The sequence below is a fragment of the Sminthopsis crassicaudata genome, chromosome 3 (assembly GCF_048593235.1).
Source record: "Sminthopsis crassicaudata isolate SCR6 chromosome 3, ASM4859323v1, whole genome shotgun sequence".
Taxonomy (NCBI): domain Eukaryota; kingdom Metazoa; phylum Chordata; class Mammalia; order Dasyuromorphia; family Dasyuridae; genus Sminthopsis; species Sminthopsis crassicaudata.
This window is the reverse complement of record NC_133619.1, coordinates 593,338,350-593,365,540: the sequence shown is the minus strand read 5'-3', so window position 1 is coordinate 593,365,540 and position 27,191 is coordinate 593,338,350. Positions and strand designations below refer to the sequence as shown.

Genomic DNA, 27,191 nt, shown 5'->3' with positions numbered 1-27,191 from the left:
TTACCATTTATCCAACTTTTTTATGTAAATTAATAATATTAATAGCACTGAGGCAGCTAGCTTTTCAGACATATACAAAACAGGAGAACATTTCATATGTACACAGTCATTAAGTTATTAATTAGGTTCTTTATAAAAACTTCTTTCTACATTAGTGTCTGGAATCCCGGAGCAGGATCACTCTCTGGGTAGTTGCAGTCACAACCCCATTGGGGCTGGTCAGTCTGGCTGGGGGCCTGTTTCCTTTGGAAAGAGGGCCCATTTTGGGGAGTGCTGGTGAGCAGCAAGTGCTTCAGTAGTCTCTGCAGTGTTCACTCCTCATCTTTTAGAGGCCCCCTGGGGACCTAGAGACCAGATGGCTCCCTAGGGTAGCCTGGGTACAGGTGGGCATAATTTTTAGCCCTGAGTTCATGCCCTTGGCCTGGGATGGTAGGGCTCCTCAGTGGACCCCAAGGAGCAGGGGGTGAGCCTCCAGGTGGTATCATATGCTCCTAGAGGATGCTGGCCAGTTCTGTAGAGTCCGTGTCAGAGCAGCCCGAGCTTCCTGCTTCTTCCCTATGTGACCAAGAGAGACAGTGAGCTGAGGAGTCATTGGAAATGTCCCCAATGCCTCTGCCCCCCGCCTCCTTCCGAGAGATATATTCTTGACCCCAAGCATCCCTATCCCCAGGAGCCTGAAACTCTTGCAAGCATCTCGGTGTGTATGGAGAACCCACCTCTGTCTGGCACATGGGTCACAAACCTGCCCAGCCTAGGGTCATGCTCCTTTCCCTTCTACATTCATACTCCAGATAAAATCAGCTACTTTTTATTCCTTGAATGCCCACCACTTTAACACCTCAGTTCCTGCACCTGGAATGACCTGCCATCTTCTCTTCATCTTCTGGTTTCCAGACATCTCTTTAAGTCCAACTCAAGGGCTGATTCCTCATGGAGGACTGCCTGGATTTCCCTGGGCACCTCAGGACTGTTCCCCCTCCCATCTCCCATCTTCCTTGGCACCTCACTAATATACACTATGTAATCCTGTGTAATACAACTATTGTTGTTATCCAGCTGACTGGACTGTAATCTCCATGAGGCCCAAATTTATATATATATAAAGTGGCTATAACACTGTGGATGGAGATAATAAAGCAACTTCCCAAACTAAATGTGTAATCATTATGAACAAATTTGGTCCTGAAGAAGAAATAGGAAACTGTACCTCCCTCCCTTCTTTGCAGAAATGAGGGACTATGGATATGTAATACTGCATATATTGTCAAGAATCAATTGATGTACTGGTTAATTTTTCTTTTTTTAAAAATGATAATAGCTGTTTATTTTTCAAAATATATGCAGAAGTAATGAACTGAACCAGCTACACCCAGCGAAAGAACTCTGGGAGATGACTATGAACCACTCCATAGAATTCCCAATCCCTCTATTTTTGTCCACCTGCATTTTGGATTTCCTTCACAGGCTAATTGTACACTATTTCAAAGTCCGATTCTTTTTGTTCAGCAAAAAACTGTTTGGACATGTATACATATGTTGTATTTAATTTATAACTCAACATATTTAATTTATTAAGTATTATTTATTATTATTATAATTTATTAAGTATTATTATTAAGTATTGGTCGGCCTGCCCTCTGCGGGGGGAAGGGAGGGGAAGGATTGGAACAAAGGGTTTGGTGATTGTCAGTGTTGTAAAATTACCCATGCAAATATCTGGTAAATAAAAACTATCTAAAAATATTTGCAGAGATAGTTGTCAATATTCACCCTGCAATACCTTGTGTTCCAAAAATTTTTCCTTCCATCTCCACCTCCCTCTTCCCCAAGAGGGCAAGTAATCCAATATAGGTTAAACATGTGCAATTCTTCTAAACATATTTCCACATTTATTATGTTGCACTAGAAAAATCAGATCAAAAAGGGAAAAAAAAATAAGAAAAAAACAAGCAAGCAAGCAACCACAACAAAAAGGTGAGAATACTATGTTGTGATCCACATTCAGTAGGTTAATTTTTCTAAACTGCTTTTTATTTTATTTTTTTAAAAATTCTTTGTAACAAGGCTTCCAGGGCAAGTAGGTGGTGCAATAAATAGAGCAATGGGTCCAGTGTAGGAAAGACCTGAATTCAAATTGGGCCTCAACACTTACTAACTGTGTGACTCTAAATACATCACTTAATCCTACTTGCTTCAATTTCCTCAGCTGTAAAATGAGTTGAAGAAAGAAATGGCAAGCCATCTTAGTATCTTTGCTAAGAAAACCCCAAATGGAGTCACAAAGAGTTAGATGTGACTAAAATGACTAAATAACAAGATTTCTCTTTCTCCATTAAAGAAATGGAGATAATGTAATAAAAAAAGATATTGACAAAAACCAAAAATAAATATTTGTTGAATTATATTGGTGTAAATGGCAAAACAGAATGGTTTAGCAGAAAGCTTTAGAATTGGAATCAAGATAATTGTATTCCAACACTGGTTCTGGTTCTTAAGGAGCCAGAGCAAGTCATTTTCCCTTTCTTGAATCTCAATTTTATCATCTGTAAAATGGGCATAAGAATCTTTACAAGTACTAACCTCATAGGGATTCTGTGAGGAAAGCAGTTTTGGAAACTTTAAGTGCTAGAACAATGGGAGCTGTTCTTTGCTTTAGACTTGTCCTCTAGCCATCCCTGACTCTCCTTGCTTACCCAGCTGCCCATGACTGCCCATGGTCAATCTGCCAGGCCAGTGCAGGCTCTTACCTGATCACCTGCAGGGCTTTCTTGTTTTCCCGACGTTTTTCCTCATCAATAGGATACAGCTTGAAGAGAAACAGACCCAAAAGGATGAGGCCGATGGGGACAACAGTCACCAGAATCTTCAGAGTGAACTTGACCGCTTCAGGCTGGGAGCAGCCCCTTGTTAAATAACCTGCAAAGCTGGAGAAGGGTTGGGAAGGGGAAGAGAGAGAGGGCAAGGGTAAATGCTGAGAGCTCTCCCAGCCTCAGTGTCCCCTCCCCAAACTCCCCTTCTCCCGCCTGACTGGGCAGGAGGAGAGCCTTTAGCCAGTCACCCCGGGGACTCACTCACTCGAGGCTGAGAGTAGAGATGCCCAGGGAGACACCGGAGGCAAATTTGGTGAAGAAGACATAGAAGGAAAAGAAAATGGGTTCATGTCCCCTGGCGTTGGGCTGCTTTAGATGGAAGTCATCAATCACGTCGGGCAGCATAGACCTAAGAGGACAAAGACCCGGGTGAGAACAGCTTCAATATCAACCTGAAATTTGCAAATATCTTTCTTTTTTCTATTTTATTTTTCCAAATACATGTAAAGATAGTTTTCAACCTTTTTTTTTTTTTTCTTTTAGTCAAGGCAATTGGAGTTAAATGACTTGCCCAGGGTCACACAGCTAGTGAGTGTTAAGTGTCTGAGGCAGGATTTGAACTCAAGTCCTCCTGAATCTAGGGCTGGTACTCTACCCATTGTTCCTTCTATTCCCCCTCCCTTCACTTTTGTAAAATTTTGTGTTCTGGATTTTTTTCTTTCTTCCCTCCCTAAATCAGAAAGTAATCTGATTTAGATTAAATATGTGCAATCTTTTAAAACATATTTCTGTAACAAATAACTTTTCTAACAAGAATTCAATCAAATCACCATGCTTCAAAGTATGGGCAAGAAGTGACTTTGCCCAAGTTTTACATTGTCACGGCAACTCTTGAACTCAGGTCTCCAGAGTCCAGCAATTATTTTCACTGTATTTAGTCCAGATCTTTAATTTTGCAGAAAAAAAAGAGACCACAGAAACAGCAGCTTTGGGGTGGGGGGGAGTAAGAGGGAGAAGGTGGGGTGTTAGAGCCATACAGAATACTTAATCTCTCTTTTCTTATGCAGGTATTCACAAAATGTTAGAGGTGGAAGTTTATATGTCTCTCATATTACCCACCATCCAACCTAACATTATCCCCGGCTTCCCCAGGTTCCTCATGTGACAAATAAGGCAGTTAAGAATTAAGGGGATTATAGGGAACCATAGAGGATTATAGGCCATGGCTCCATCTTCCTCTTCTTCATTTCACAGATAAGGAAGCAAAGGCTTATAGGGATCAGGAGACCAGTTACGGGAGGTAGATTTACAGAGCATTCAGTCTAAACACCCGTTTATTGAGGTGGAACTGAGACCCGGAAATGTTCAGTGGTTTGTGGAAGGCTACAAGTTACACTGTCTGGCCCTGCAAAGCATCCCTGGAATTCTGACTCACCAAGGCAGGAGGAAGGCAGCGGCCACGCTGACCCCAGCAGCCACGGCCACCACGTAGGTGACAATCAGGTTACTCTCCATCAGGGCAACCAAGATGAGGAAGGGGACGGCTGACTGTGGGTGGAACAAGGCCAGGGTCAGTAAGAACGGCTCCCTGCTCCCCCTGCACTCCCAGAACCCAGCCGCCTCCTCCCCGCTTTGACACATTGTGCAATGTTCTCTCTCCTGTCCTTCCCTCCACCGGAGTCCTGCCCCTCCTTAAAAGTCCAACTCAATGGCCACCTCCCCCAGGCAGCCCACATGGCTGCCCCTCACTTACCGAGATCCCAACGTACACGGCCATCTTCTTGCCAAACCGAGTTAGGAACCACTGCCAGATGGGGATGGTGAGAGTGGCTGAGAGCTGGAAGCAGGAGAGAGGCAAGTACAGGTGAGCACGGGCGGCTCCTGAGCCGGAACATCCCACAGGTGCACAAGTACAAGGAAGATCCTGAGAGAACTGGGACCTAGAGGGGCAGCGCCCGGGCTAATAGCAATCCCAGCTCACTTAACAATCCCATGTGTAGGAGATACTGCTGGTCCCATTTTACAGATGAGAAACCTGAGGCCCAATCTGGGAAGGGACTGGCCTAAAGCCACAGAACCAGTAAGTGTCAAGCCTGGGTCTCTCCTGACTGAGTCCAATACCCAAGTTAAGCAACCTGAATTTTACCAAGGAGGAAATAAAAGTCACCGCCATCACTGTACAATCCAATCCAAAAGTAAGCCGAGAATACACTTTTGTCCTGGGAAGCTGGACCCGGCAAGAGCATGGATCTCTGTTTCCCCAAGACGGTGAGGGCCCAGAGCATGAGTGCATGTGTTTGAGGGCCCTTGGAGAGCGAGCCTTGATTCTAGAACCAGCTCCAGCACTCACCGAGTGGCCTTAGCCTCCATTTCTCTCGTCATAAAATGGGTTAACACTACCTATACCCATGACCTCACACGGATATTACAAGGGAACCATTTCATAAAATACTGTGGAAATAAGAGCAATTATTTAGACAATCTAGGTGCTTGTACCAGGTTCTTGTCCATTCCTCCCAAATCACTCACACACACACACACACACACACACACACACACACACTCACTCACTCACACACGTGTGGTTTTCTCATTCCCACCTCTGCCTGCCTGCTAGAGGAGGAATAAAGGAACCCCTGTTCTCTCCTCCTCTGGGCCCCCGGCCCCCTCCCCCAGCAGGCCTGCCCACCGGTCCCCGCCAGCTTTCTTCCTCCCCTCCCCCTGAGTCCTGGCCCAGCTCTCCCTGCAGCACCCCTGTGTGTAGGACCCACCATGATGGCCAGGAGCAGATTCTGAAACTCATTCCGGAAGCCCAGGGTGTAGGTGCAGAACAAAGCAAAGTTTCCTTCGACCAGCTGGGAGGGGAGAGGATACTCTGAGTAGCCAGCCCTTCCTCTCCCAATGTCACTCCCCCAGCACAACGCTCCCCAGCCCCAGGGCTCCTCGAGCTCCAACTGTCCTTGTCCCTTCTAGACTGGATGGGCAGAGGGGATGGGGGAGAGGGATCTGTTCTGGTCAGTCCCTCCCTCCCTGTTTCCCTCCCTCCCTCCCTCCAGAGCTGTGAGCATCTTGGGCTCCATCTCTCCTTGTACCCCTAGAGGGACCTGGGGTGGGGGTGGGGCTCTGTTCTGGTCCTCCCTCCCTTCCTTCCTCCCTCACCATCTTACCATGAAAGCCAGAGAGGTGAACAAGAAGCCTGCAATGAGTTTGATATAAGGGCCATGGTTCATGACCAGTCGGAGTCCTCGGAAAAAAGAAGGGGGCTGCTCCTTCTTCTCACAGGGCTCTGTGGGCCAAAGAGAGGAATGGTCAGGGGGAGGTAAACAGTAAGCTCCAAGTCTCCACTTTCCACATCCTCAGGGCAAAGGCCTCAGTCCCCCCCTCCTACTGATGCCCCAAGTCCATTTGGTCCCCAGCCAAGGTCCTGCCAGGACCTGCCCTTGAGGCTGAGGGGACAGGGCAAGGTTTCCTTTCTCCTCCCCTGGCTGAGGGGGTGGAAACGAGGACCGCCAGCCCCCCTCTTCTCAGTCTCTGCAGCACTGCTACTCCTCCAGTAAAAAACTGCCTAAGCCAAGCCCAGGATGGAAGGACTGGGGGGCCAGCTCTAAAGCTCTGATCTCCCCAAGTTCTGGGGGCCTAGAAGCCATGGGAAGGGAGTAACAAGGCCAGATGAGGGGCTCCACCCTTGGAAAAGGGGGAGCGATAAGAATCTCTGCTGGGTGAGGATGAAGGAAGAATTTGGGCTAGAAAGATCTTAACATTTGGAGCTAGAAGGGATCTTAGGTTGCCTAATGCCTCATTTTAGAGATTAGGAAACAGATCTAGGGGAGAAGGGCCTTGGCCAGAATGAGCAAGTTCATTACAAAGCCAGGCCTGGATCTTAGATGGCATCTGTCCAACTCTCTATTTACCAGTGGTGAGACCTGAGCCCAAGACAAGAGAGGACCCTAGCCCCTGAATGGCAGGGGTTGGTTTCCGGTCATTCGTCTCATGTGGGTTTAATCCCCAGGGCCCCGACACCACCTTTTCGTCCCTCATCCCTGCTCAGCCTCTCTGAAAGCCAGCCCCCTCACCTCTGTGCTCCTGCACACCCAGAGACAAGATGACGGCACAGAGAACGTAGATGGAAGCGATGACTCCGGCAGCCAGCATGTAGGCATTCTTCTGTAGAGGAGAAGAAACATGGGGGAGGAGGTGAGGAGGGCCCTCAGCTGATCAGCCCCAACAGTTCCAGCCCGTTCCAAACTGTGCAAATGATGTGAACTTCTGCAGGCAGGGAATGGAGAAAGAGTGAAGGGGCCCAGGAAATGATGGAAGTAGGGGAAAAAAAGAAAGATGGAGGGGGAGAGGCAGAGGGAAGGGAAAAGGTGAAGGGGAGGAGGGAGGGAGAGGAAAAAAGGAGGGAGAGAGGGAGGGAAGGGAAGGGACTTAGGAGAGAAAGAAAAAAAGGAGGAGGAGAGGGAGAGAAAAAGGTAAATGGGAGGAGGGAGAGAAAGGAAGAAAGGAGGGGTAGTGGGAGGAAGAAGGAAGGGGGAGATGAAGAGATGGAGAAAGCAAGAGAGAAGGGGAGGAGAGGAGGGGGAAGGAAAAGGATGAGTGACAGAAAGGAAAGAGGGAGGGAAGGTAGAGTAAGTGGAAGGGAGAAGGTGGTAGAGGGAGTGAATGAAGAAGGGGAGGAAGGAAGAGGGAGGAAAGGAAAAAGAAGGGGAAGAGAAAACTGAGGAGGAGTGAGGAAAAAGAAGGTAGACAGGAAGAGGAAAGGAAGGAGAAGGAAGAGGAGAGAAAGGGACAGGGAGGGAGAGAAAGAGGAAGGAGGAAAAGGGAGAGAAGGAATCAGAAGAATTTGAACAATGGTTCAAACAATGGGCTGCTGCTTCCAACAGAACCATAATAGCCTAGAACTGAAAGAAATCACAGGAATTACCAAGAGCAATCTGATCAGGAATCTGCTCGTATCTGGGGAGAGGCCCTCCTACTCCTGCCCCAAGGTCTGATGAACGTTCTCAGCCTAGAGCCTCCCTGGCTCTGCTGGCCCCTTTCTGCCTCTAATGAGCTCCTCCATCATGAGGGCCTCCATTGTGGTGACAGAAATCTTCCTCCCTGCTTCTGCTCTGCTTGTCCAGACTTTACCACCGTTTGCCCAACTCCCAAGTACTTTCCAAACCTCCCCTGGGCTGTGTCCCCCTTATATGATAGTAAGCTCCTTGAGCACAGGGACTGTTTTGAGATAAGCTTTCCCTCTCTTTCTAGTTGGCAGCTGGGTTGAGTAGGAGAATGAGCTTCACTTTTTCAAAGAATCACAGTGGGAAGGTTATTTAATGGAATGCATATAACTGTGAAACCTTGGAAGGGTCACTTAACCTCACCTGCCCCCTCTGAAGGATGATGGAGTTGGACAAGATGATCTCTACGATTCCTTTTAGCTGTAAAACTCATGATCATATCTATTCCCGGCTGGGTAATCTTGGGCAAGTAGCATTTTACTATTCTGGGCCTCAGTTTCCTCATCTGCAAAATAGGGTGACAATCCTGTGCCACTTCTACTCCTGCCCCCAAAGTTTGCTTTGTAACCATAATATACTACACATAAGCTAGGGTGCTAGGTGCCTACCAGGAGAAAGAGTGCCAGCCCTGGACTCTTCTTCTGAATTCAATTATGGTCTTATACACTTACTAGCTAGATGACCCTGGGTAAGTCATTTAACCTTCAGTTTCCCCATTTGTCAAATGAGCTGGAGAAGAAAATGACAAACCATTCCAGTATCTCTGCCGAGAAAATCCCAAATGAGGTCATGAAGAGTCAGACACAATTGAGCTATGATTATTGTCAGTTCCACTGAGCCCCCTGATATCTAGAGTCTCAAGGTAAGTCTTGGGTTCTGGGAGAGGGTTGGGGGGGGTCTTACCGTATCATTCAGCGAGCTGGTAGCATGTGTCTGATTCACCTCCTCCACAAGTATGTCAGGATCTTGAATACAGGGAGTGTCTACTTTGCCCACAATTTGCCCCTGAATGGCAGTGCCCAGCACTGTGCCCAGCACTTCTACAGTCATCCCTGGTGGTAAAAGGAAAAAGCAGAGGTAGTATTAAGGTCCATCCTGGAAAAGGGATTCCACAGAACAAAGGTCAAGGCTGAGACTCTTCCCAGAGTTCCTATTTCCCATCCCACCCTAGGGAAAGGCAGGCACCAGGGGCAGATGGGCTTTGGGAGGGGCAGCTCTGAGCCGGCCTGTCTCCCCTCCTTTGGCAAAGGGCCACCGAATTGCATCAAAGGAGTTTGCAGCTAAGAAGAGAAAGGACTTACTGTAAGCTGTGGCTGAATCACGTTCGCTCTGTTCCGTGCTGATAAACATGGTAAGGGCTGAGTAGGGAACATGGAAACACTGAAAGAGAAGATCTGAGGTCAGTCGATCTCCATGGGCATGGGGATGGCCACTGGCCCCACAGACAATCACTAACCCCTCCTCTAGGTAAGATTTCTGGTAGCAATCACAAGCCCCCTTAGGCCTTCTCTATCCAGGCTAAACATCCCCAGTCCTTTGGACTGGGCCTGGTATGGAGCGTTCTGCTCTTCCTGGTTCTCCTCCTAGCTTCTCAATACCCTTTCTAAGAACTGACCCCAATATTCCTGATGTGATCCAGCCTCCCAGGCAGAGGTGACCAAACCAGGGGACCAAGAGGGCAGCAGCTCCGGCAGAGGCAGGCCCTTTGCTTCGCTCCAGAGCCCTCTCATGCCAGTGTCTAAGGGAACTTCTCCAAACAGGCCAGTGGAAGACCGCAGAAGGGAGCAGAAAGACTACAGGCTCATCTCTGTGATTTGGGGGCCAGTTTCTCCTCTGTGGATCTCAGTTTCCTCTTTTGCCAAATGAAGCCTTTAAGAGACCTGATACCCTGAGCCTACCTAAAAGAGAGACTCCCAGAAGTAATAGTGGTAAGAGGGTTTCAGAGATGCAAGTCACATTTACTTACTGTCACCAATGTCTCAAAGAGGCAATAGAAGACCAGGTACCACAAAGCCTGGTTCCTGGAGAAGTCAGGAACGAACCAGATGAGAAAATAGGCGATCACAGCCAGTGGAGTGGAAAAGATTATCCTTGGGGGAGGAAGCAGAGTAAGCCAGTGACTGAGGACTGAGAAACCCCTTCCCCCCCAACTCTTCTTCTATGTCATCTGCCTCCCTCACCATCCAGTAAGGTCAGCACCATAGATCTCCATCCCTCCCTTGTCCCCAAAAGAAAACCAGAAGAGCAAGGGTCTTCTCTCATGCCCCTAATGCCACGGTAGAAGAGGATATTTTTTTCTCTAAAGTCATACATCCCAGAGTCCAAGCTGAGGAGGCCTTAAACAGTAGCAGGAATACCTCATTAGAAAGTCAAATTTAACTGCTGATACCACCAGGCTGTGTGATCTCAGGAAATATAGTTTACCAGTGTGGGCCTCAGTTTCCCTAACTGTAAAAAGGAGAGAGTTGAACTATCCAATGTCTAAGGTTCTTTTCAGCTCTAAATCCTATTATGGACTAGTCTGGAGTATGGAATGGGGTTTAAGGACTTGGCTGAAGTATGGAATGGGGTTTAAGGCTAGATCATAATCTTGGAAGTGGGGGGGGTGGAATTTGGATGGTAGAAAAAACAAGAACTGTATTTATATAATCCTTGAAGATTTACAAATCTCTTTCCTCACAACAATCCTGTGAAAGAGCACGGTGCAGGAAAAAAAAACCCTAGATTTGTGTCAGGAGACTGACACCATTCCTTTCCTTCTCGTTCCCTGCAGATGAATGATTTCTCAGCCCGGCTGCCCTTAAACCCCTCAGTGAAGAACCTCAGGGAATACAGTATTCCTTAAGCTGAGCCAATATGCACTGGGGGAGAGGGCCTGGATAGTCTGGTTACTTAGGGAGGACTCTGTGAGAGAGAGACAGAGAGAGAGAGAGGGTAGGAAAGAGAGAGGGGGAAGGAATGAGAGAGAAAGAGAAAGAGAGAGAGAGAGAGAGAGAGAAAGAGAGAGAGAGAGAGAGAGAGAGAGAGAGAGAGAGAGAGAGAGAGAGAGAGAGAGAGAGAGAGAAAGAGAGAGAGATTCCACCTAGCAAAGATGCAAAAGGGAAAAGTGTCTTCCAAGTTGGATTCTGATCACTTGATTCCTTGGTTCCTGTATGAATAAAATTGTTAGGCTAGTTCTGTTTTCCCCCAAGGAGCTGGAAACATGGGAGGGGAGCCAGCCTAGAACTGGAGCAAGGAGACCAGGATGCAGCAGACTTTCCCATACAGGTGGGCCCTGCCTATCATCCTACAGTTCTCAGGAGTATGGGCTAACCCTGTCTTTCTGAGGAAAGTTTGCACCTTCTTGAAAAAAGAGAAGTTGTCAGTTACCTCCTCCCTACGGGGAGGAGGTACTCCTCCATACTCCAGCCAAGTCCATAATAGCATTTAGAGATGAAAATAACCTTAGACATTGGATAGTTCAACTCATCCTGGTAGGAAGCAGGTGAGGCTGAGCAGTGGGGCCAGAGGAGAGCCGGTTAAGGGACTGATATCTACTCAGCCTGACTGCTAACCAAGGAAATTCCAGCTTGTGGGATCCCAAGAACAGGTTCAGAGGCCATCAGTCTTCTAAGGATTTCAGGGTCTCGGGTGACTCTTTCCTGCTCTAGGACTGTAACTATGTGATGATAAATCACTTTTATCCAAGCCTGTTTCCCCACCTGTCAAATCTTTGACTTTAAAGAAGGTAGATAAATGTTCCCATTCTAGAGATACCTCCTCTTTGTGGCTTCCTCCCTTGATTGGTAAATACCCTGCCTGGACCAGCATTTCTTGTGGGGCCCCGCCATGCTCATTTCATTCCTGGTTCAACTCACTGGCTGCCCTTCCCTGCTGGGCACCCTCTCCTTCCTTCCCACTTGTTAGCTCTTCTTCAGCTGTTCTCTTCTTTCGTTAGCCGGTAAGCTCCTGGAGGGCAGGAACTACCTTGTTTGTCTGTATTTGTATTCCCAGGGCTTGGCACATACTAAGCAATTAATGTCCGATTTATTCATCTCTTCCCTCATTTTACTGATGAGGAGGCCCTGAGTAGAGAAGGGTCTGGACCCAAGGTCACCCAGATGACTAAGCCAGAATTCAAATTGACTCCAAACTTAGTGCTCTTTCCACAATCTTGCCCCAGAAGACTGATCAAACAATTAAGCACACATTTTATTATTTTTATTAACTTATCAACTTTTATTAAGTGCATATTTTATTATTTTTATTAACTTATCAACTTTTATTATTATTATTAAATTACTACTATTGCCATTACACTACTGTCACTATTAACTCCCACTATTACTACTGTTACTCTTACTTCCATCATCACCACTATTACCACTAACATAAGTACTACCAGTACTACAACTACCACTGTCACTACACTATACTACTACTATTACTACTACTACTACTACCAGCACCACTCCTCCTCCTCTTCCTCCTACCACCACTACTACTACTATACTACTACTTCCACCACCACCAGCACTACTACTATTACTACTACTACCAATACCAATTCTCCTCCTCCTCCTCTTCCTCCTACCACCACTACTACTACTATACTACTACTTCCACCACCACCAGCACTACTACTATTACTACTACTACCAATACCAATTCTCCTCCTCCTCCTCTTCCTCCTACCACCACTACTACTACTATACTACTACTTCCACCACCACCAGCACTACTATTACTACTACTACCAATAACAATTCTCCTCCTCCTACTACCACCACTACTACTACTATACTACTACTACCACCACCACCAGCACTACTATTACTACTACTACCAATACCAATTCTCCTCCTCCTCCTACTACCATCACCACTACTACTACTATACTACTACTACCACCACCACCAGCACTACTATTACTACTACTACCAATACCAATTCTCCTCCTCCTACTACTACTACCACCACTACTACTACTATACTACTACTACCACCACCAGCACTACTATTACTACTACTACCAATAACAATTCTCCTCCTCCTCCTCCTACTACCACCACTACTACTACTATACTACTACTACCACCACCACCAGCACTACTATTACTACTACTACCAATACCAATTCTCCTCCTCCTCCTACTACCATCACCACTACTACTACTATACTACTACTTCCACCACCACCAGCACTACTATTACTACTACTACCAATAACAATTCTCCTCCTCCTACGACTACTACCACCACTACTACTACTATACTACTACTACCACCACCAGCACTACTATTACTACTACTACCAATACCAATTCTCCTCCTCCTCCTACTACTACCACCACTACTACTACTATACTACTACTACCACCACCAGCACTACTATTACTACTACTACCAATACCAATTCTCCTCCTCCTACTACTACCACCACCACTACTACTATACTACTACTACCACCACCACCAGCACTACTATTACTACTACTACCAATACCAATTCTCCTCCTCCTCCTACTACTACCACCACTACTACTACTATACTACTACTACCACCACCACCAGCACTACTATTACTACTACTACCAATACCAATTCTCCTACTACTACTACTACTACCACCACTACTACTATACTACTACTACCACCACCACCAGCACTACTATTACTACTACTACCAATACCAATTCTCCTCCTCCTACTATTACTACCACCACTACTACTACTATACTACCACCACCACCGCCACTACTATTACTACTACTACCAATACCAATTCTCCTCCTCTTCCTCCTCCTCCTCCAAGCACTACTACTACTATACTACTACTACTGTTACTACTACCACTACCAGCACTACTACTACTACCACCAGCACCGCCACTAGTACTACTATTACTACTACTTAGGAGGAGTACTTCTACTACTACTATGGCTGCTGTTACTCCCGTGCTAGGTGCTATAGACACAGACAAAAGGAGACGGTCCCTTGCCTCCGGAGCTTCTGCTCTGAAGATGGCCCGTGTACAACACCAGGACGGGGCAGTGCGGGCCAAGGGCACGGGCTTGCAGCTGGGTGAGGTGGGGTCCCCTGTACAGCTGTGCGCACAAGCCGCCTTCCTGCGGGGACGAGGAGGGAGAGGGTGCCGGACCCGGGAAGCGCGCGGGAGGGACTCAGCCTGCAATTCAGGGAGGAGCCGGCCCATTGTTAGGTGTCCGGAGACCCGTGGCCAACGAGGGAAACTTCTCAAGCTCCGGCACGGTGCGGAGCCGCCGAGCTCGCCAGGGCACGGCCCCGCTGGGCAGCCTCCAGGCTTCTTCCTGGGCATGGGCTGAGGCTGGCACCCCGCCCCTCCCACGCCCCCTTTTGCAAGCATCTTCCCCGACTCCTTCCAGGGATCGGGCGCGAGCCCGGAGCCTCTGGCGCAGCTTCACCCTCCGCCACCGAAGCCGAGGAGTTTGACTGGGAGTAACCCCTGACCTCGCCCAGCTTGGGGACCAGCCCCTGACACACCCTGCCTCCTTATTGGCCGGGCTGGGTGGGGAGATGCCTAGGGGCCGAACCACACCTCCCTCTCCCAGACCATCCTGAGTCACCGCCAACGCGGCGCAGAGCCGGCTTCCCGATCTCCCTCGCCCGCTGCCCCCTCCCCAGCTCCAGCCGGAGCCCTGGCTCTGGCCCAGCCCGGCCAAATCACGGGATCGTGGGGTTTCTTGCGCTAGAAGGGACGAGGTCACTGAATCCAACTCCTTCCTCTCACAGAGAAGTAAACACCGCTCTGCCGAAAGGGCAGTGACTCCTCTAAGGTCCCACAGTTGGAAGATGGAGGTGGGATTTTCAGCCCCCAGTGAGACCTCCTGACCCCCTCCCCCCGAGCCTGGGGGGACATGCGGTCGGGGAGGAGGGGGCTGCGGAAGCAGGTGAAGAATGACCACTATAAGAAAAATAAACGCCCCCGAAGTCTGCTCATCCTGGGGGGGTCTGGATCAAAGACTGTCCGCCTTGAGACCTGGCCCAGAGTTGGGGCAACTGCATGGGAAAGGAAGCCAGGCCAGGGGTGGGGAGGGCTGGCCAGACCTTTGAAGGCCGGAGGGCTAAGTGGGGGGTCCCAGGAGTGGGTAGGCTCAACAAACAGGAGGCACACCCTGCCTCCCCCAAGCTCCAGGCAGGATGTCCTGTAGGGAACCAGGGCCCCCCACCCCCAGCCATCCAGCAGTCTGTTCATTCAAGGATCATAGGATTCGAGAGCTTGAAAGGACTCAAATTTAACCTCATCCAAACCCCTCTTTTTTAGAGAGAAGGAATCAAGACCCAACAAAGGGAAATGTTTTGACCAAGATCACAAAGGTGGCAAATGTCAGGGTCAAGATTTGAACCCAGGACCTCTGATGCCAAATCCACTTTTTCACATCCATCCAGGTCATGTCCTGGGGCAGGATGCCCACACCTTGTTCTTTGCCACCTCCCTCCTGTATTCTTCAAACATTCAGGCAATGATTAAAGCTCTTTCAGAAAAATCCTGGGGGCTGGAGAAAGCCTGAAGGCTGCCAGCCAAATCCTTCACCCCCTGGCACCAACCCCAACTGTCCAGGACTTTACTGTAATGCAAAAATGGCAGATGGGGAAGGATCTGGGCAGAGAGAAACCTCTTCCCCCAAAACCGAATCCCCCCTGAATGAAGGGAGCTGAATAAAGTGGGTCTCCCCATTCCTTCTGCACAAAACAGGTGGTAAGGAGACTCGGGAGCAAAAGAGCAGAGCACTTGGGGTTCATCCCCTGGTGGGGCTCAGAAATGCCCCAAGGATTGGCTGGGAAGACTTTGAACCCAAACATTATTTGGGGCAAAGGATACCACCCCAGCTGATATTAGGGTATATGACTGGAGGACAAATCTTAGCCTGCTAGCCAAATAAGCAAGAAAGAGAAATCAGTAGGCCTTAAGCCTTAGGCGCTGTGCCCAGTCTGCTTGGAAAAGGACATCCTGGCTGGGCTCCTATGCCAACCACAGGAGAATGATCAGGAACTCCCTGTGAATAAGCAGAGGGGAGGCTAGGAATCAGTAATCCAGGTCCTAGAACAGGGTTACGACACCTCCTAGCTGCTTACGTCATTCCAGGCCCAGCTCCTGTGCCATGCCTGGGGACACTTGTAACTTTAGAGTTTACTTCATCAGGTAAATAGGTGCACAGGCTGTCCAGCAAGGCTAGAGTCAGGGGGAAAGCTTAAATAGTGGGGGAGGCAAAAGTTCTGTTAGAGTCTTCTTACCAGGGCATCAGACGTCCCAGACGGCTCCAGGAAGATTTGCTGATGCAAAATCCTACCAAGGGGTCAGTGATGGCGTCCCAGGCACGGCCCACAAACAGAATGATGGAAGCAGAGAAGGGGTCCACCTGGCATGAGGTAGGGGGAGAAAAGATGAGAGAGGAAAAAACTGAACTCATGGAACCACCTAAAGCTGAAGATCCTTCGTGAATCAAAGCAGTCACAGAAAGCTATAAAAAAATCTCAGAGAGGGCTCTTTTTAGATTACATTCCTTTTGTTAGCCTGGTGAAGTGTGTGGGGCCCTTTCAGAGTCATGTTTTTATTAATATGGTGAATTATGGCAATCATTTTTCTACTATTAAATCAGCCCTGCATTCCTGGTATAAATTTCACTAGGTCATAGTGTATTATTCTGCTGAGAAGTTGCTGTCATCTCAGTCATGTTTTTAAATACATAAATTAAAATGCATAGGATAACTGGGAAACCAATTATATTGAAATACAATATGTATACATATATATGCACATATATTTTTCTTTTTTCTGGTTATATATACATGTACAATAATTTTTAAAAATATACATTTCTTTATGAATCATGTTGGGAGAGAAAAATCAGAACAAAAGGGAAAAATCATGAGAGAAAAAAAAACTATATATATAGTTTTTTTCCGGGTGAAGAACCCCTGATCTAGCCCAACATTTGAGGGGATAGTGGCTCATCCAGAATCACAAAGATAATCACTTACTACCTTGCCATATCACACAGAGAGAGATATCTAGTTCATCTGTCTTCTTTGGACAGTTCTGCCCTGAAGTTCCCACCAGCAATAGGAATAAGGGATGTGGAGAGGCTGCAGCTTGAGAGGAAAAGCCTCAGCCTTGTTTTCAGGAAACAGGATTGAATTTCAAATGCAAAAACCAGGATTCCATGTCCAGTGAGTGCCTATTTGAGCTTGAGTAAATCATGTAACTCCTACAAGCTTCCTTTTGTCCTATCTAGAAAATCTAAGAGCTTCCTTATCTCTAGAAGGCCTGTGGCTGCAGACTCTCAAGCTGAACACCATCCCCATGCCTGTGTGATATCAGACACCAGACCAGGTCAGCCCTCACACTGGAAATCTCAGTGGCCTTCCTTGACTTCATTCCTTCCAGCCAATCAAATTGGTTTTGTTTCCCTTCCTTCCCTTCCTCTTCCCCCATTCTTTCTTAGTAAGATCATTTCTTTCCATTCTCCCTTTCCATCCCCATACCTACAGCCACAATCTTGGAATAGGCTCTGATCATGAATTGCCTAGACCAGGGATTTTTATTGGGTCCTTGCATAATAGATTTCAGAGGTTTGTGAACATGGAATGGGGGATAAAAAGACCCAGCTACCTACCTGCCCTACTAGTACAACTATTATAGAGTAAAAATGATTAATTGATTAAGAGTAGAAATCTTAGTATATACATACATACATACATATGGATGAATATATATGTATGTATGTATGTATGTATATATATATATCTTGAGAGAGAGAGAAAGAGAAAGAGTAAAGAGAGAGAAATTGAAAGAGAAAAAAGGAAGAAAAAGAAAGAAGAAAAAAAGAAAAAGAAAAAAGCAACACAGAGACAGAGAGAAATCTTTAAAAAGGTCACCTCACTGACCCCCATAATTTTACAAGTGAAGCCCAGAGAGGTTAAATGATTTGCCTTACATCACACAAGTATTAAGTGGCAGAGCTAAGTTTCAAATTTCAAATTTCAAAATGTCCTGTAACTCCAAATTCAATTAATCAACAAGCATTTTTTTTTAAGTGTCTACTATATGCAGGCACTGTATTAAGCACCAAGGATACAAAGTCAAAAAAAAGGAAATAATTCTTGCCCTTGAAAAAATTATTCAAGGGAAATCCAGCCTCTCCAATACACATCATCCATTCAAGGGTGTGCTGATAAATGTTTAACAACCAGCTCAAGAAGGAGAGGTACAATTTATATGCAGGACATACTTTTAAGTTTAATTTGCTTAATTAACATTTTCTCCATCTTTCTGAAGATGAAAAACATCTTTAGATAATCAATAAGCAATAAATCAAATCCTGGTTTGTGGCATTTACCAATTTCCAGCATCTAAAAGTTCACCTTGGAAATTTAACAACCAGATCTAAGAGACAGTTTGAGCTGGCTCCAGAACACTCCTGCTTGCTCGATCTAATAGAGAACTTCATGGTTAAAAGCAATCTTCACAAAAATTGCACATATTTAACCTATATCAGATTACTTGCTATGTAGGGGAGGGAGAAAAATATGGAACACAAGGTTTTGCAAGGGTAAATGTTTAAAATTACCTTTGCATGTATTTTGAAAAGTAAAAAGACATATATATATATTTATATATATATATGTATATATATAAACATATATAAGAAATCATCTTTATAGAACTTAAATTTCATGTGATCCAAACAATCTTGTGTGTTGGGGCAGTGGAGGGACAGGACTTGAGGTTTCATTGTTTCAGGAAATTCCCATTGAGGAAACTTCCCATACCAATATACACATGGAGGTTCATCTAGGATCTGCTCACACTTAAGCTGTCAGCATGGTTCTCTTTCCTCTATTCTGCCTCAATGTACACCCCCCACGCAAGCAAGATAGGCAGAACATTATTATCTCATCTTACAGAGCAGGAAACTAAGAGAACCTCTTAAAGACACACAACCATTAAGGGAGGCTTGGAAGCTGAACTTGCTGAGTTCAAATCCTGATTCTGCCAGGATTAACCATGTTGCTGTGGGCAAGTCATTTCTGGATCTCATATGCTCACCTGTAAAATCAGGGGGTTAGTCTCTGAAATCCTTCCAGCTCCAAAACTATGCTGCTCTGATTTGCCCACACATGAATCTAATGAAGCTTTCTAACTCTCCCAACACTTTACCTAACAATACTATAATGACTCTATGGAATTTTTTGGTTTGTAAAGTATTTTCTTCACATTAGCCAGGAGCCTCATGGGAGGTAGGTATTTCTTCAGAGAGAGAGGAAGTGAAAGAGAAGGAAATAAACACTTACATGGTGCCTTCTATGTGCCAAGCACTTTATAAATATTATCTTATTGGATCCTCACAATAACACTGGGAAGTAGGTGCATTTATTCCTATTTTATAGTTAAGGAAACTGAGGTCAAATGTCTTGCTCATGGTCACACAACTAGCAATTGTCTGATTTGAACTTCTTATCTTCCTAACTCCAGGCATGGTGTACCGCTTAGAAGCTTAAATAGCCCTAGGGAGCTTTCCATTATATTCCAGTGTCTTCTAACTGGTTTCTCTACTATAAAGCAGTATAAGAACCCGTGTAACCATTCCTAAAGAAAAACTTGGAACTCATCAATTTCTTTATTAAAAAAAACCTTCAATAGCTTCAATAGATTTCTTTCCGAGGAGAATAGAAATGCCTGAGAAAAGTTTGTCAATTTTTCACTGTCGTACAAATTATATGTTGTAACACACACACACACACACACACACACACACACACACACACACACACACACTCCCTGCTAACTATAGGCTTTGGCTCTCACACTTAACCCCCTTCTTTATCATCTTCTAAGATCGCACTTGCCCTTCAAAGCCCAACACAGCACAGGTCCCACCTTTTCCAGGAAGCCCTCCCAGGAAGCTCACGGGGATCTCTTCCTTCTTTGTCCTCTTAAAGCCCTCAGTGGGATGTCAAGGACAGAATCCTGACCTGAAGTCAGGAATCTTGGTTTCAAGCCCTGGTTACCTATATGATCTTGGAAAAGTCACTTCCCTTCCCAATCCCAAATTTCTTTTTCTGGAAAAAAGAAAAAACAATACTTTCCACCCCCTCTATCACAAGGCTGAAAATCTTTAAAAAAGAATCCTTAAGAAAACCTTATTACAGAAATGAGAACTTTTAATACCTATAATTATAATAATTATAATTTGGCTTTTCTCTTTCCCACCTGGACTTTTCCTGCATAGTAGTAATCATTTCTTACATTTTGTTGACAACATGAGAGAACTCCTGTCTAAGGATTCTCCCCATAAGTATAGCAATTCTCTCCATCCCAAGTATAAAAATTCCTTCCCTTTAGTAGCTACTTAGTTTCACTGAGTGGGCCAACAGAAGTATGTGAAGAAGCTAATTACAGCACTCAGAGGTTAGGGACAGCTCTAGGGTCACACAGTTAGTAGGGGTTGGGATGCAAAAGACCCATGATAAAAAATGTTCTCCACCTCCAAAGAGAGTTAATGAATTCTGAATGCAGACTGAAGAATTTTTTTCCCCACTTTCTTTATATTTCTTGCTTTTTTTTTTTTGCAACTTTCTGGCTAGTATAGAAATATGTTTTGTATGACTTCATATCATAACAATGCTTGCTTTTACACTGAATGGAGGAGGACTAGGAGGGAAGGAATACTACCCTATCTTTCTAGCCTTCTTTGACGTAAGCTAGGTAGTAGGGGCAGTTAAGCAGCTCAGTGGAAAGGGTGTCAAGGCCTGGAGACGGGAATACTCATTTTCCTGAATTCAAAACTAGACTCAGATATTTATTAGCTGCATGATCCTGTTTGCCTCAGTTTCTCGTCTGTAAAATGAACTAGAGAAGGAAGAGGCAAATCACTCAAGCATCAAGAACAAAGCACAATGGATAGAGTGCTAAACCTGGAATTAGAAAGACCTGAGTTCAAATCCTGATTCACACACTTATTAGCTGTGTGACCCAAGACAATCCCAGCCTCTCCAGCTATCTGTTATCTCCTCTATAGAATAGAGATGATAATCCCTCCAACTTCCCAGGACTATTGTGAGGATTAAATGAAGTAATTTTTGTGAGATGCTTTGTAAACCCTAAAATATTGTTAATGTTAGCTATTATTATTATCTCTCTTCAAAAATAAGGCTAATATTCCGACTCAAACTCTGCTTCTTCTACAATCTCTATAACTTTCCCATCTCTGTGTTCACATTGATGTTCTAAGTTTGGAATTCCTCCTCCCATTCTTCTCTGTCAAAGCCTTATCTAAGCTTCCCCGAAGGAGATACAATGGGATGTAATCCTCACTTTCTACTGAGAATTCTTTGTTTTCAGTCTCGTCTGTCTCTTCATGATCCCATCTAGGGTTTTCATGACAAAGATACTGAGTAGTTTGCCATTTCCTTCTCCAGCTCATTTTATAGATTAGAAACTGAGGCAAACAGGGTTAAGTGACTTGTTGAGAGTCACACAGCTAATGTCTGAGGTTGTGGGCTCTATCCACCACCCCATTTGATTGTCCGAAAAATCCTTCCTTTCTTTCAAAGCTCATTTCCAATGCCACCTCCTACAGGATGTCTTCCCTGCTCTTCCCCACAGCTGGATAGTGTCTCCCCCTTAAATTAACTTGAATATATCTGGCATTTATTTTGAATAAAACCGGATTATCTCACCCAGAAAGAATGGAGCTATTAGGTTATCTCATCCAGAAAGAATGGAACTACTAAAGATCAACGTTTGCCTTTGTAGACCCAAGGCACAGCACAGTGCCTGCCTTATAAGAAGGTGCTTAATAAATGCTGATTAAGTCATAGTAGGAATAGCAGATTGGAGGCAGAAGTCCTGGGAGATTGGGGTGGCATCTTGGATCTCACTCTTACAGCTGTGTGATCCCTAACCAAGCCTTTTTCCTCCTGAAATCTCAGCTTTCTTCACTTTTAGAATTGGCTAATAATCCTATCCAAGGACTAGGGAGGTGGGAAAAAAACCACTATATAACTGTTAAAGCACCATAACAAATGGAGTTGCTCTCCTAGCATTCAGTGTGGAGGTCTCTGGTCAAAGCTCAGCCTTGATTTTCTCAATATTTGTATTAACATCTGATGCCAACTGATGTGCAAAATTGAATTGCTGAACTATGAACTCCGTGAAAGTCAGACTTAATGTTTCTGTTTGTCCTTTCCCTAGGGGAGGTTCAATAGATTTTTGCTGAATCCACTTCTCTTATCTTTCTTTCTCTCACTCTCTCTTTTTCTTTCTGCCTGCCTCAATTTCCCATCTGAAACCCAGGCCCAAGAACCACTGAGAAGAAAGCACTTTTTTTTTTTAAATTTGGAATTTTTTTTCACAGTATATATGCATGAGTAATTTTTTAATAATATTATCCCTTGTATTCATTTTTCCAAATTATCCCCCCTCACTCCATTCCCTCCCCCCGACGACGACAGGCAATCCCATACATTTTACATGTGTTACAGTAAAACCTAGACATAATATATGTGTGTAAATACCATTTTCTTGTTGCACATTAAGTATTAGATTCCGAAGGTATAAGTAACCTGGGTAGATAGACAGTAGTGCTAACAATTTACATTCACTTCCCAGTGTTCCATCTCTGGGTGTAGTTATTTCTGTCCATCATTGATCAACTGGAAGTGAGTTGGATCTTCTTTATGTTGAAGATATCCACTTCCACCATAATATATCAAGAAAGCACTTTTTAGCATAAATTAGATCTGCCCCTTTTTCTGAGTTTCTGAAATAGAGAGGTCCCTTTTTGGGAAAAAAGAATCAGCCATCCTCCCAAGCAATGTCCCATCACCTCCTGCGGAAATCAGTTAAGCCTCAGATTCTGCCTTTCCTTGGGAGAATAAATGAAGTATTCCCAGAAGAGGCAGTACCCCTGCCAGAAGCATGGAGGATGGGCTTATGTTGGGCTGGCACCAAATGGCATCGGGATGGGCTCAGGCCCTGCTGCCCTGTCAGAGTTTCAATGTTCCAGTTCCCAGCCTCCACCCCCCCACACACACTTCTAGTGGAGGGGAAAGAGATCAAACTCACCCCTCCCCATCAGCTAAGAGCCACTCCCTGAAATCCCCATGCCAAGGCCCCTGTTTGCCCCTAAGCCAGGGACACAGTGTGCCCATCTCTTTTGGAACAAATCGATCAACCAATACCAACAGGCAAGCTTTTCTCTGCTGACCCCTTCCTCACCAGGCCCCCACTTATCCCTACTCCCTTATCCCTCCTGCTTCCTTTCACCAACTGAAATGGGAGGGATCATTTTTAGTTTTCCTATCTTCTCTCCACTCCCACCCCCATCTTCATCTACGTCTGCCTTTGGAATAAATTTAACCCAAGGCCCAGGAAGCCGCCTCACACATTATTTTTGAGTGATAGAGTCTTCCATTGCCAAGCATCTAGGGCTCAGAAAGTACCTCAGAAACTAACTAGTTATGTGACCCTGGGCAAGGCGCCTAACCCCTCTCAGCCTTAGTTTCCTAATTTTTTAAAGGGAGGTAATAAAAGCATCTACTTCTCAAGGTGTTGTGAGAATCAAATGAGATCTCTCTCTCTCTCTCTCTCTCTCTCTCTCTCTCTCTCTCTCTCTCTCTCTCTCTCTCTCTCTCTCTCTCTCTCTTTCACACACACACACACACACACACAGAGCTTTACAACCTTAAAATGTTAAATACATGATCTCCCCCCTAGCTCTTCATTCTATATTCTAGAACCCTCCTCAGCTCTAAAATCCTAAGTTCTTTGATCTTTCCCAACTCTAACAGCTCATTATACTTTTGGGTCCCTCTCAACTCTGATGCCTTCAGGTCTCTCCTAGCTCTGTGACCTTCAGAGGAAAGAAGTAGGGAAAAGGAGAGAGAAGGTCATCCCTTTGGCATACATAGTCCACAGCATCACCCTGGAGCCAGCAGCACTTACCTGAGCCACATCCAGCAGGTAGATCTGAAGAAAGAAGCCCAGGGCACAGCCAGTGATCTGATAGGGAGCACCTCCCACAGCATAGCAAAGCTTACTGCAGATGGTCAGTTGTTTCTTCCCACCTTTCTGTAGGGACAAGAAACAGTTCAGTGGGTTGGTCTAGCAAGTCCCCATCAGACCCCATTTTCCTGGCCCTTTCTCCCACCAAGCTTCCTTTGTGGGGTACCTCCACAAGTCCAATAGGCCCCCTGATTTTCCATCCCCTCTCTTCTCTCACTCACAGTCAGAACACTCCTCACTTTGAGCAGAAACAAGGAAAGAAATGTTCATTTCTAGAGACTGAGGACAGGGAAAAGAGAAATGGAAAATAAAAGGAAAAGAGATAGGAAGGAAAGTGCTGTGACTTTTGCTTATCCCTTCTCCTAAGCAGGATCTCCAACTTTTGGGTTAACCCAAGGGTTCTTCTCCCCCCCCCCCCCATCTCCTACCCCCAGACCAAGGATAGGATCTAGTAAGAAGAAGACATATGGGGGAGAAGGGAAACAGAGCAGGTTCCAACAGCCCAACCAGTCCCTTGCCTAGTCCTGCCACAACCTGAAAATCCTCTCCAAGGCATCTGGGACCTGGGCCCAACCCCACCCTCACCCACCCACCCAAGACTGGGTCCCACTCTCCCTTATCTTGAATAGACCTATCTATAGAGGGTAAAGAGAAGTGGGCCAGGGGCTCAACCCTATGATCCTGGGCTTACAGCTGCTTTCTTCCATCTGGTCAGGTCAAGGTCTCCACAGTGCCTAGCCAGGGGTGGGGGTTGGGCTGGTGCCCAAGAAGGCAAATCCACTCCCAAGACTCCAGGAACCTCCAGGCCCCTGGGACTTCACTGGAGATGGGGGAGGGTGGAGAGTTCCCCAAAAGATGGGGTGGAGAATGTTCTCTAGTCCATCCTAAGTGATCATTAAGAACTGTTCTCAATGCTACAAGCCCTACCTCAGCCCCTCAAATGACCTTGACATCTCTTGGTTGCCTTCAGAAAGATTACGCTTTTACCGATGAAGGCAAAGGCTGTTCATTATCCTTAGTGGTCATTTAATAAATACTAATTGAACTGAATGACATTGGGCTCCTCCTGCTTCAACCTGCACCTACCTCTCCCAAGAAGTTTGGAAACCCAAACTCTTGAGTCCTGTAGTCAGCTCTGCCACCAGCTTCAATGTCTACTTCTGGAAATGGACTGAATAACCTCCAATTTATTACGAGGGCAGGGCTGACTTGACTAAACTCTCCCAGGGTTGGCACACAGTAGGCATTTCATAAATTTGAAATGATCTTCTACAAGGTCTCTTCCAGCTCTGAGAGCTGAAAAGGGGGGGGGGTAGTGTTGGAATGGCGTGTCGAGGCGGGACCACAGGAGCAGAAAACTAGGATTACTCATCGTGGGAGGATTAATAGCTGAGGTGGGAGCCCCTTCAAGGAGCAATTAATGAAATTAAAAGGTAAAGACAGTCATCTCAGAATTCCAAGCCCCGCTTCCCTGCCAGGCCTCCCGAGCTGTTGCTGGGATGGTGGTGGGGAAGCAGTCCTGGCCAAGACCAGGAGCAAATCTAGGCTCCAAGTAGCTCCTGGAACGGAGTGGGGGGGAAGGGGCTGGGGAAGGCCGCAGGGGGCAGACAAGAGACAGATGCCCGGCCTAGCCCAACCCAGCGCATAGTAGTCTGCTTCTAAAATTAATTCGAGAGCCCCAGGAATGGGCGGGGACAGGGAGTGGTGGGGACACCACCCAGGCCCGGTAGGAGAGGGGGACAGGAGGCAGGAGGAGGCAACTTCGGGGTCCGAGCTGAGCGCCTCAGGACTCGGGCCCAGTCACCCGGATGGGACAGGACTGTGCTTCCCAACGGTCCGAACTCTGCAACCCCACGGCTTTCCCGGGATTCAGATACAAGCAGACAAGAGCCAGAGCAGCCTCTGAGCACCCCAACCCCTTTCAGACGGAGCAGGGGAACTAGGGAGGCTCGCAGAGCTAACCCTTCCTTTCCATCTCCCCATCCCTCCTCCCTTCTTTCCGCTCCGCTCAGCGCTCCTCAGCCTTGTCCCCTTTAAGAAGGATGCCTCTGTTCTTATGAATGAACTTGAGGGTAAAGCCGGCTGGGAAGGGAAGGCCGGGACCTGGGTCCCGGAGCCCCGATCCCGCTCTTAGACGCCCAGTCGGTGAGTGCAGGGCTCCGGGAGCCAGGGAGCCGGGCGTGATGAGGTAGCGGAGTCACTCCCCACCACATGGAGCTGGCAGCCGGCCGGCCCAGCCAGCCGCGAAGGGAGAGGAAGGGGGTGGGCTGGGAGAGCTCGCCTGATCCAGCCCCCCGCCCCACCTGAGCTGGAACTGAACCTATACCCCCGACCGACGCCACCCTCTTCCCCCCAGCGGGAGCCTTCCACTGATCATTCTTCTTTTCGGTAGGACTCCAACTCTCCCCGCCCCTCACCCACCCTCCCTCCCCGGCCAACTGTGTGCTCCCTCAGCCTGCCGGAGTCCCTGCTAATCGTCTCCTGGAACCAGCCGCGTCCGCCCCTTCCACCCTGCATCCCTGGCCCCGAAATGGAAACTGCCCTCCTCCCCATCCCGGCCCTGAGCGTCACGCTCTGGCCTCTGCAAGTCTGTGCCGCCCCCCGGAGATCTCCTCCTGCAGCCCCGTGGCGCCCGCCCGCCCCCCCAGCGCTTTGCCTCCACCTGTGCCCTTTCTCAGTCCCCCAACCTCAGACTGATCCCCTTCCCCTGGACCTTTCCCTTGCCCATTCCCATCTACCCTAGATTTACTCCCCGGACCCACAGTCGCCGCCACCACCTGCTTCCCCTTCTCTCTCACCGTGTGTACGTCCCCATTCTCAGGCTGTGTCCCTGACTCCGGGACTCCCCATTGCCCCTCCGGCCTCCAGGCTGCACCCCTTCTGTTCTTAGGACCCCCTCTCCCCAGAGTACCCCCCAGTCCCACACACATTGCCCCTGCATGCTGCGCCACCCCAATCCTCCAGCTATTGCCACCTCCGGACCCGAGATCCTCCAAGCCCGGGCCGCCGCCATCCTAGCCCCAGTCCCTCCGCACCGTCCCGCTCCCCTGCGGAGCCCTTCACACCTGAGTCCGACCGCTCTCCGCGCCCCGGAGGATGCCCGGGGGGAGCAGCCCGGCGGCCGAGCCGCTCTCTGCGCCCTCGCCTTTGGCCATGGCCGGGATCCGAACCGAGCTGGGGCCGCGCCGGGCTTTGAATGAAAGCAGCGAAAGCAAAGCGCCTGGCGGCGGAGCCGGCTCTGAGCTGTTGCCCGCCCGCTTTCTTTCTTTCCTTTTTTTTCCGCCGGTCGTGAGTGTGTGCGCGTATGTGAGTGCTTCTCTACCCCGCCTCCTTTCGGTCTTTTCTCGACTTT

At 47.1% G+C, this 27,191-nt stretch overlaps 1 protein-coding gene across 1 annotated transcript; it reads right to left on the bottom strand.

The window, feature by feature from the left end:
- MFSD2A (MFSD2 lysolipid transporter A, lysophospholipid) lies at window positions 1–27,191 on the bottom strand. The gene is made up of 14 exons (XM_074305248.1): window positions 26,905–27,191; window positions 23,780–23,905; window positions 16,066–16,190; window positions 9,780–9,903; window positions 9,115–9,193; window positions 8,717–8,865; window positions 6,884–6,974; window positions 5,978–6,096; window positions 5,582–5,665; window positions 4,564–4,647; window positions 4,246–4,358; window positions 3,076–3,219; window positions 2,748–2,924; window positions 1–555 (listed from the first exon to the last, which is right to left on the bottom strand). The coding sequence occupies exons 1-14, from the start codon at window positions 26,992–26,994 to the stop codon at window positions 492–494; spliced, it is 1,569 nt and encodes a 522-aa protein (XP_074161349.1). The 5' UTR covers window positions 26,995–27,191; the 3' UTR covers window positions 1–491.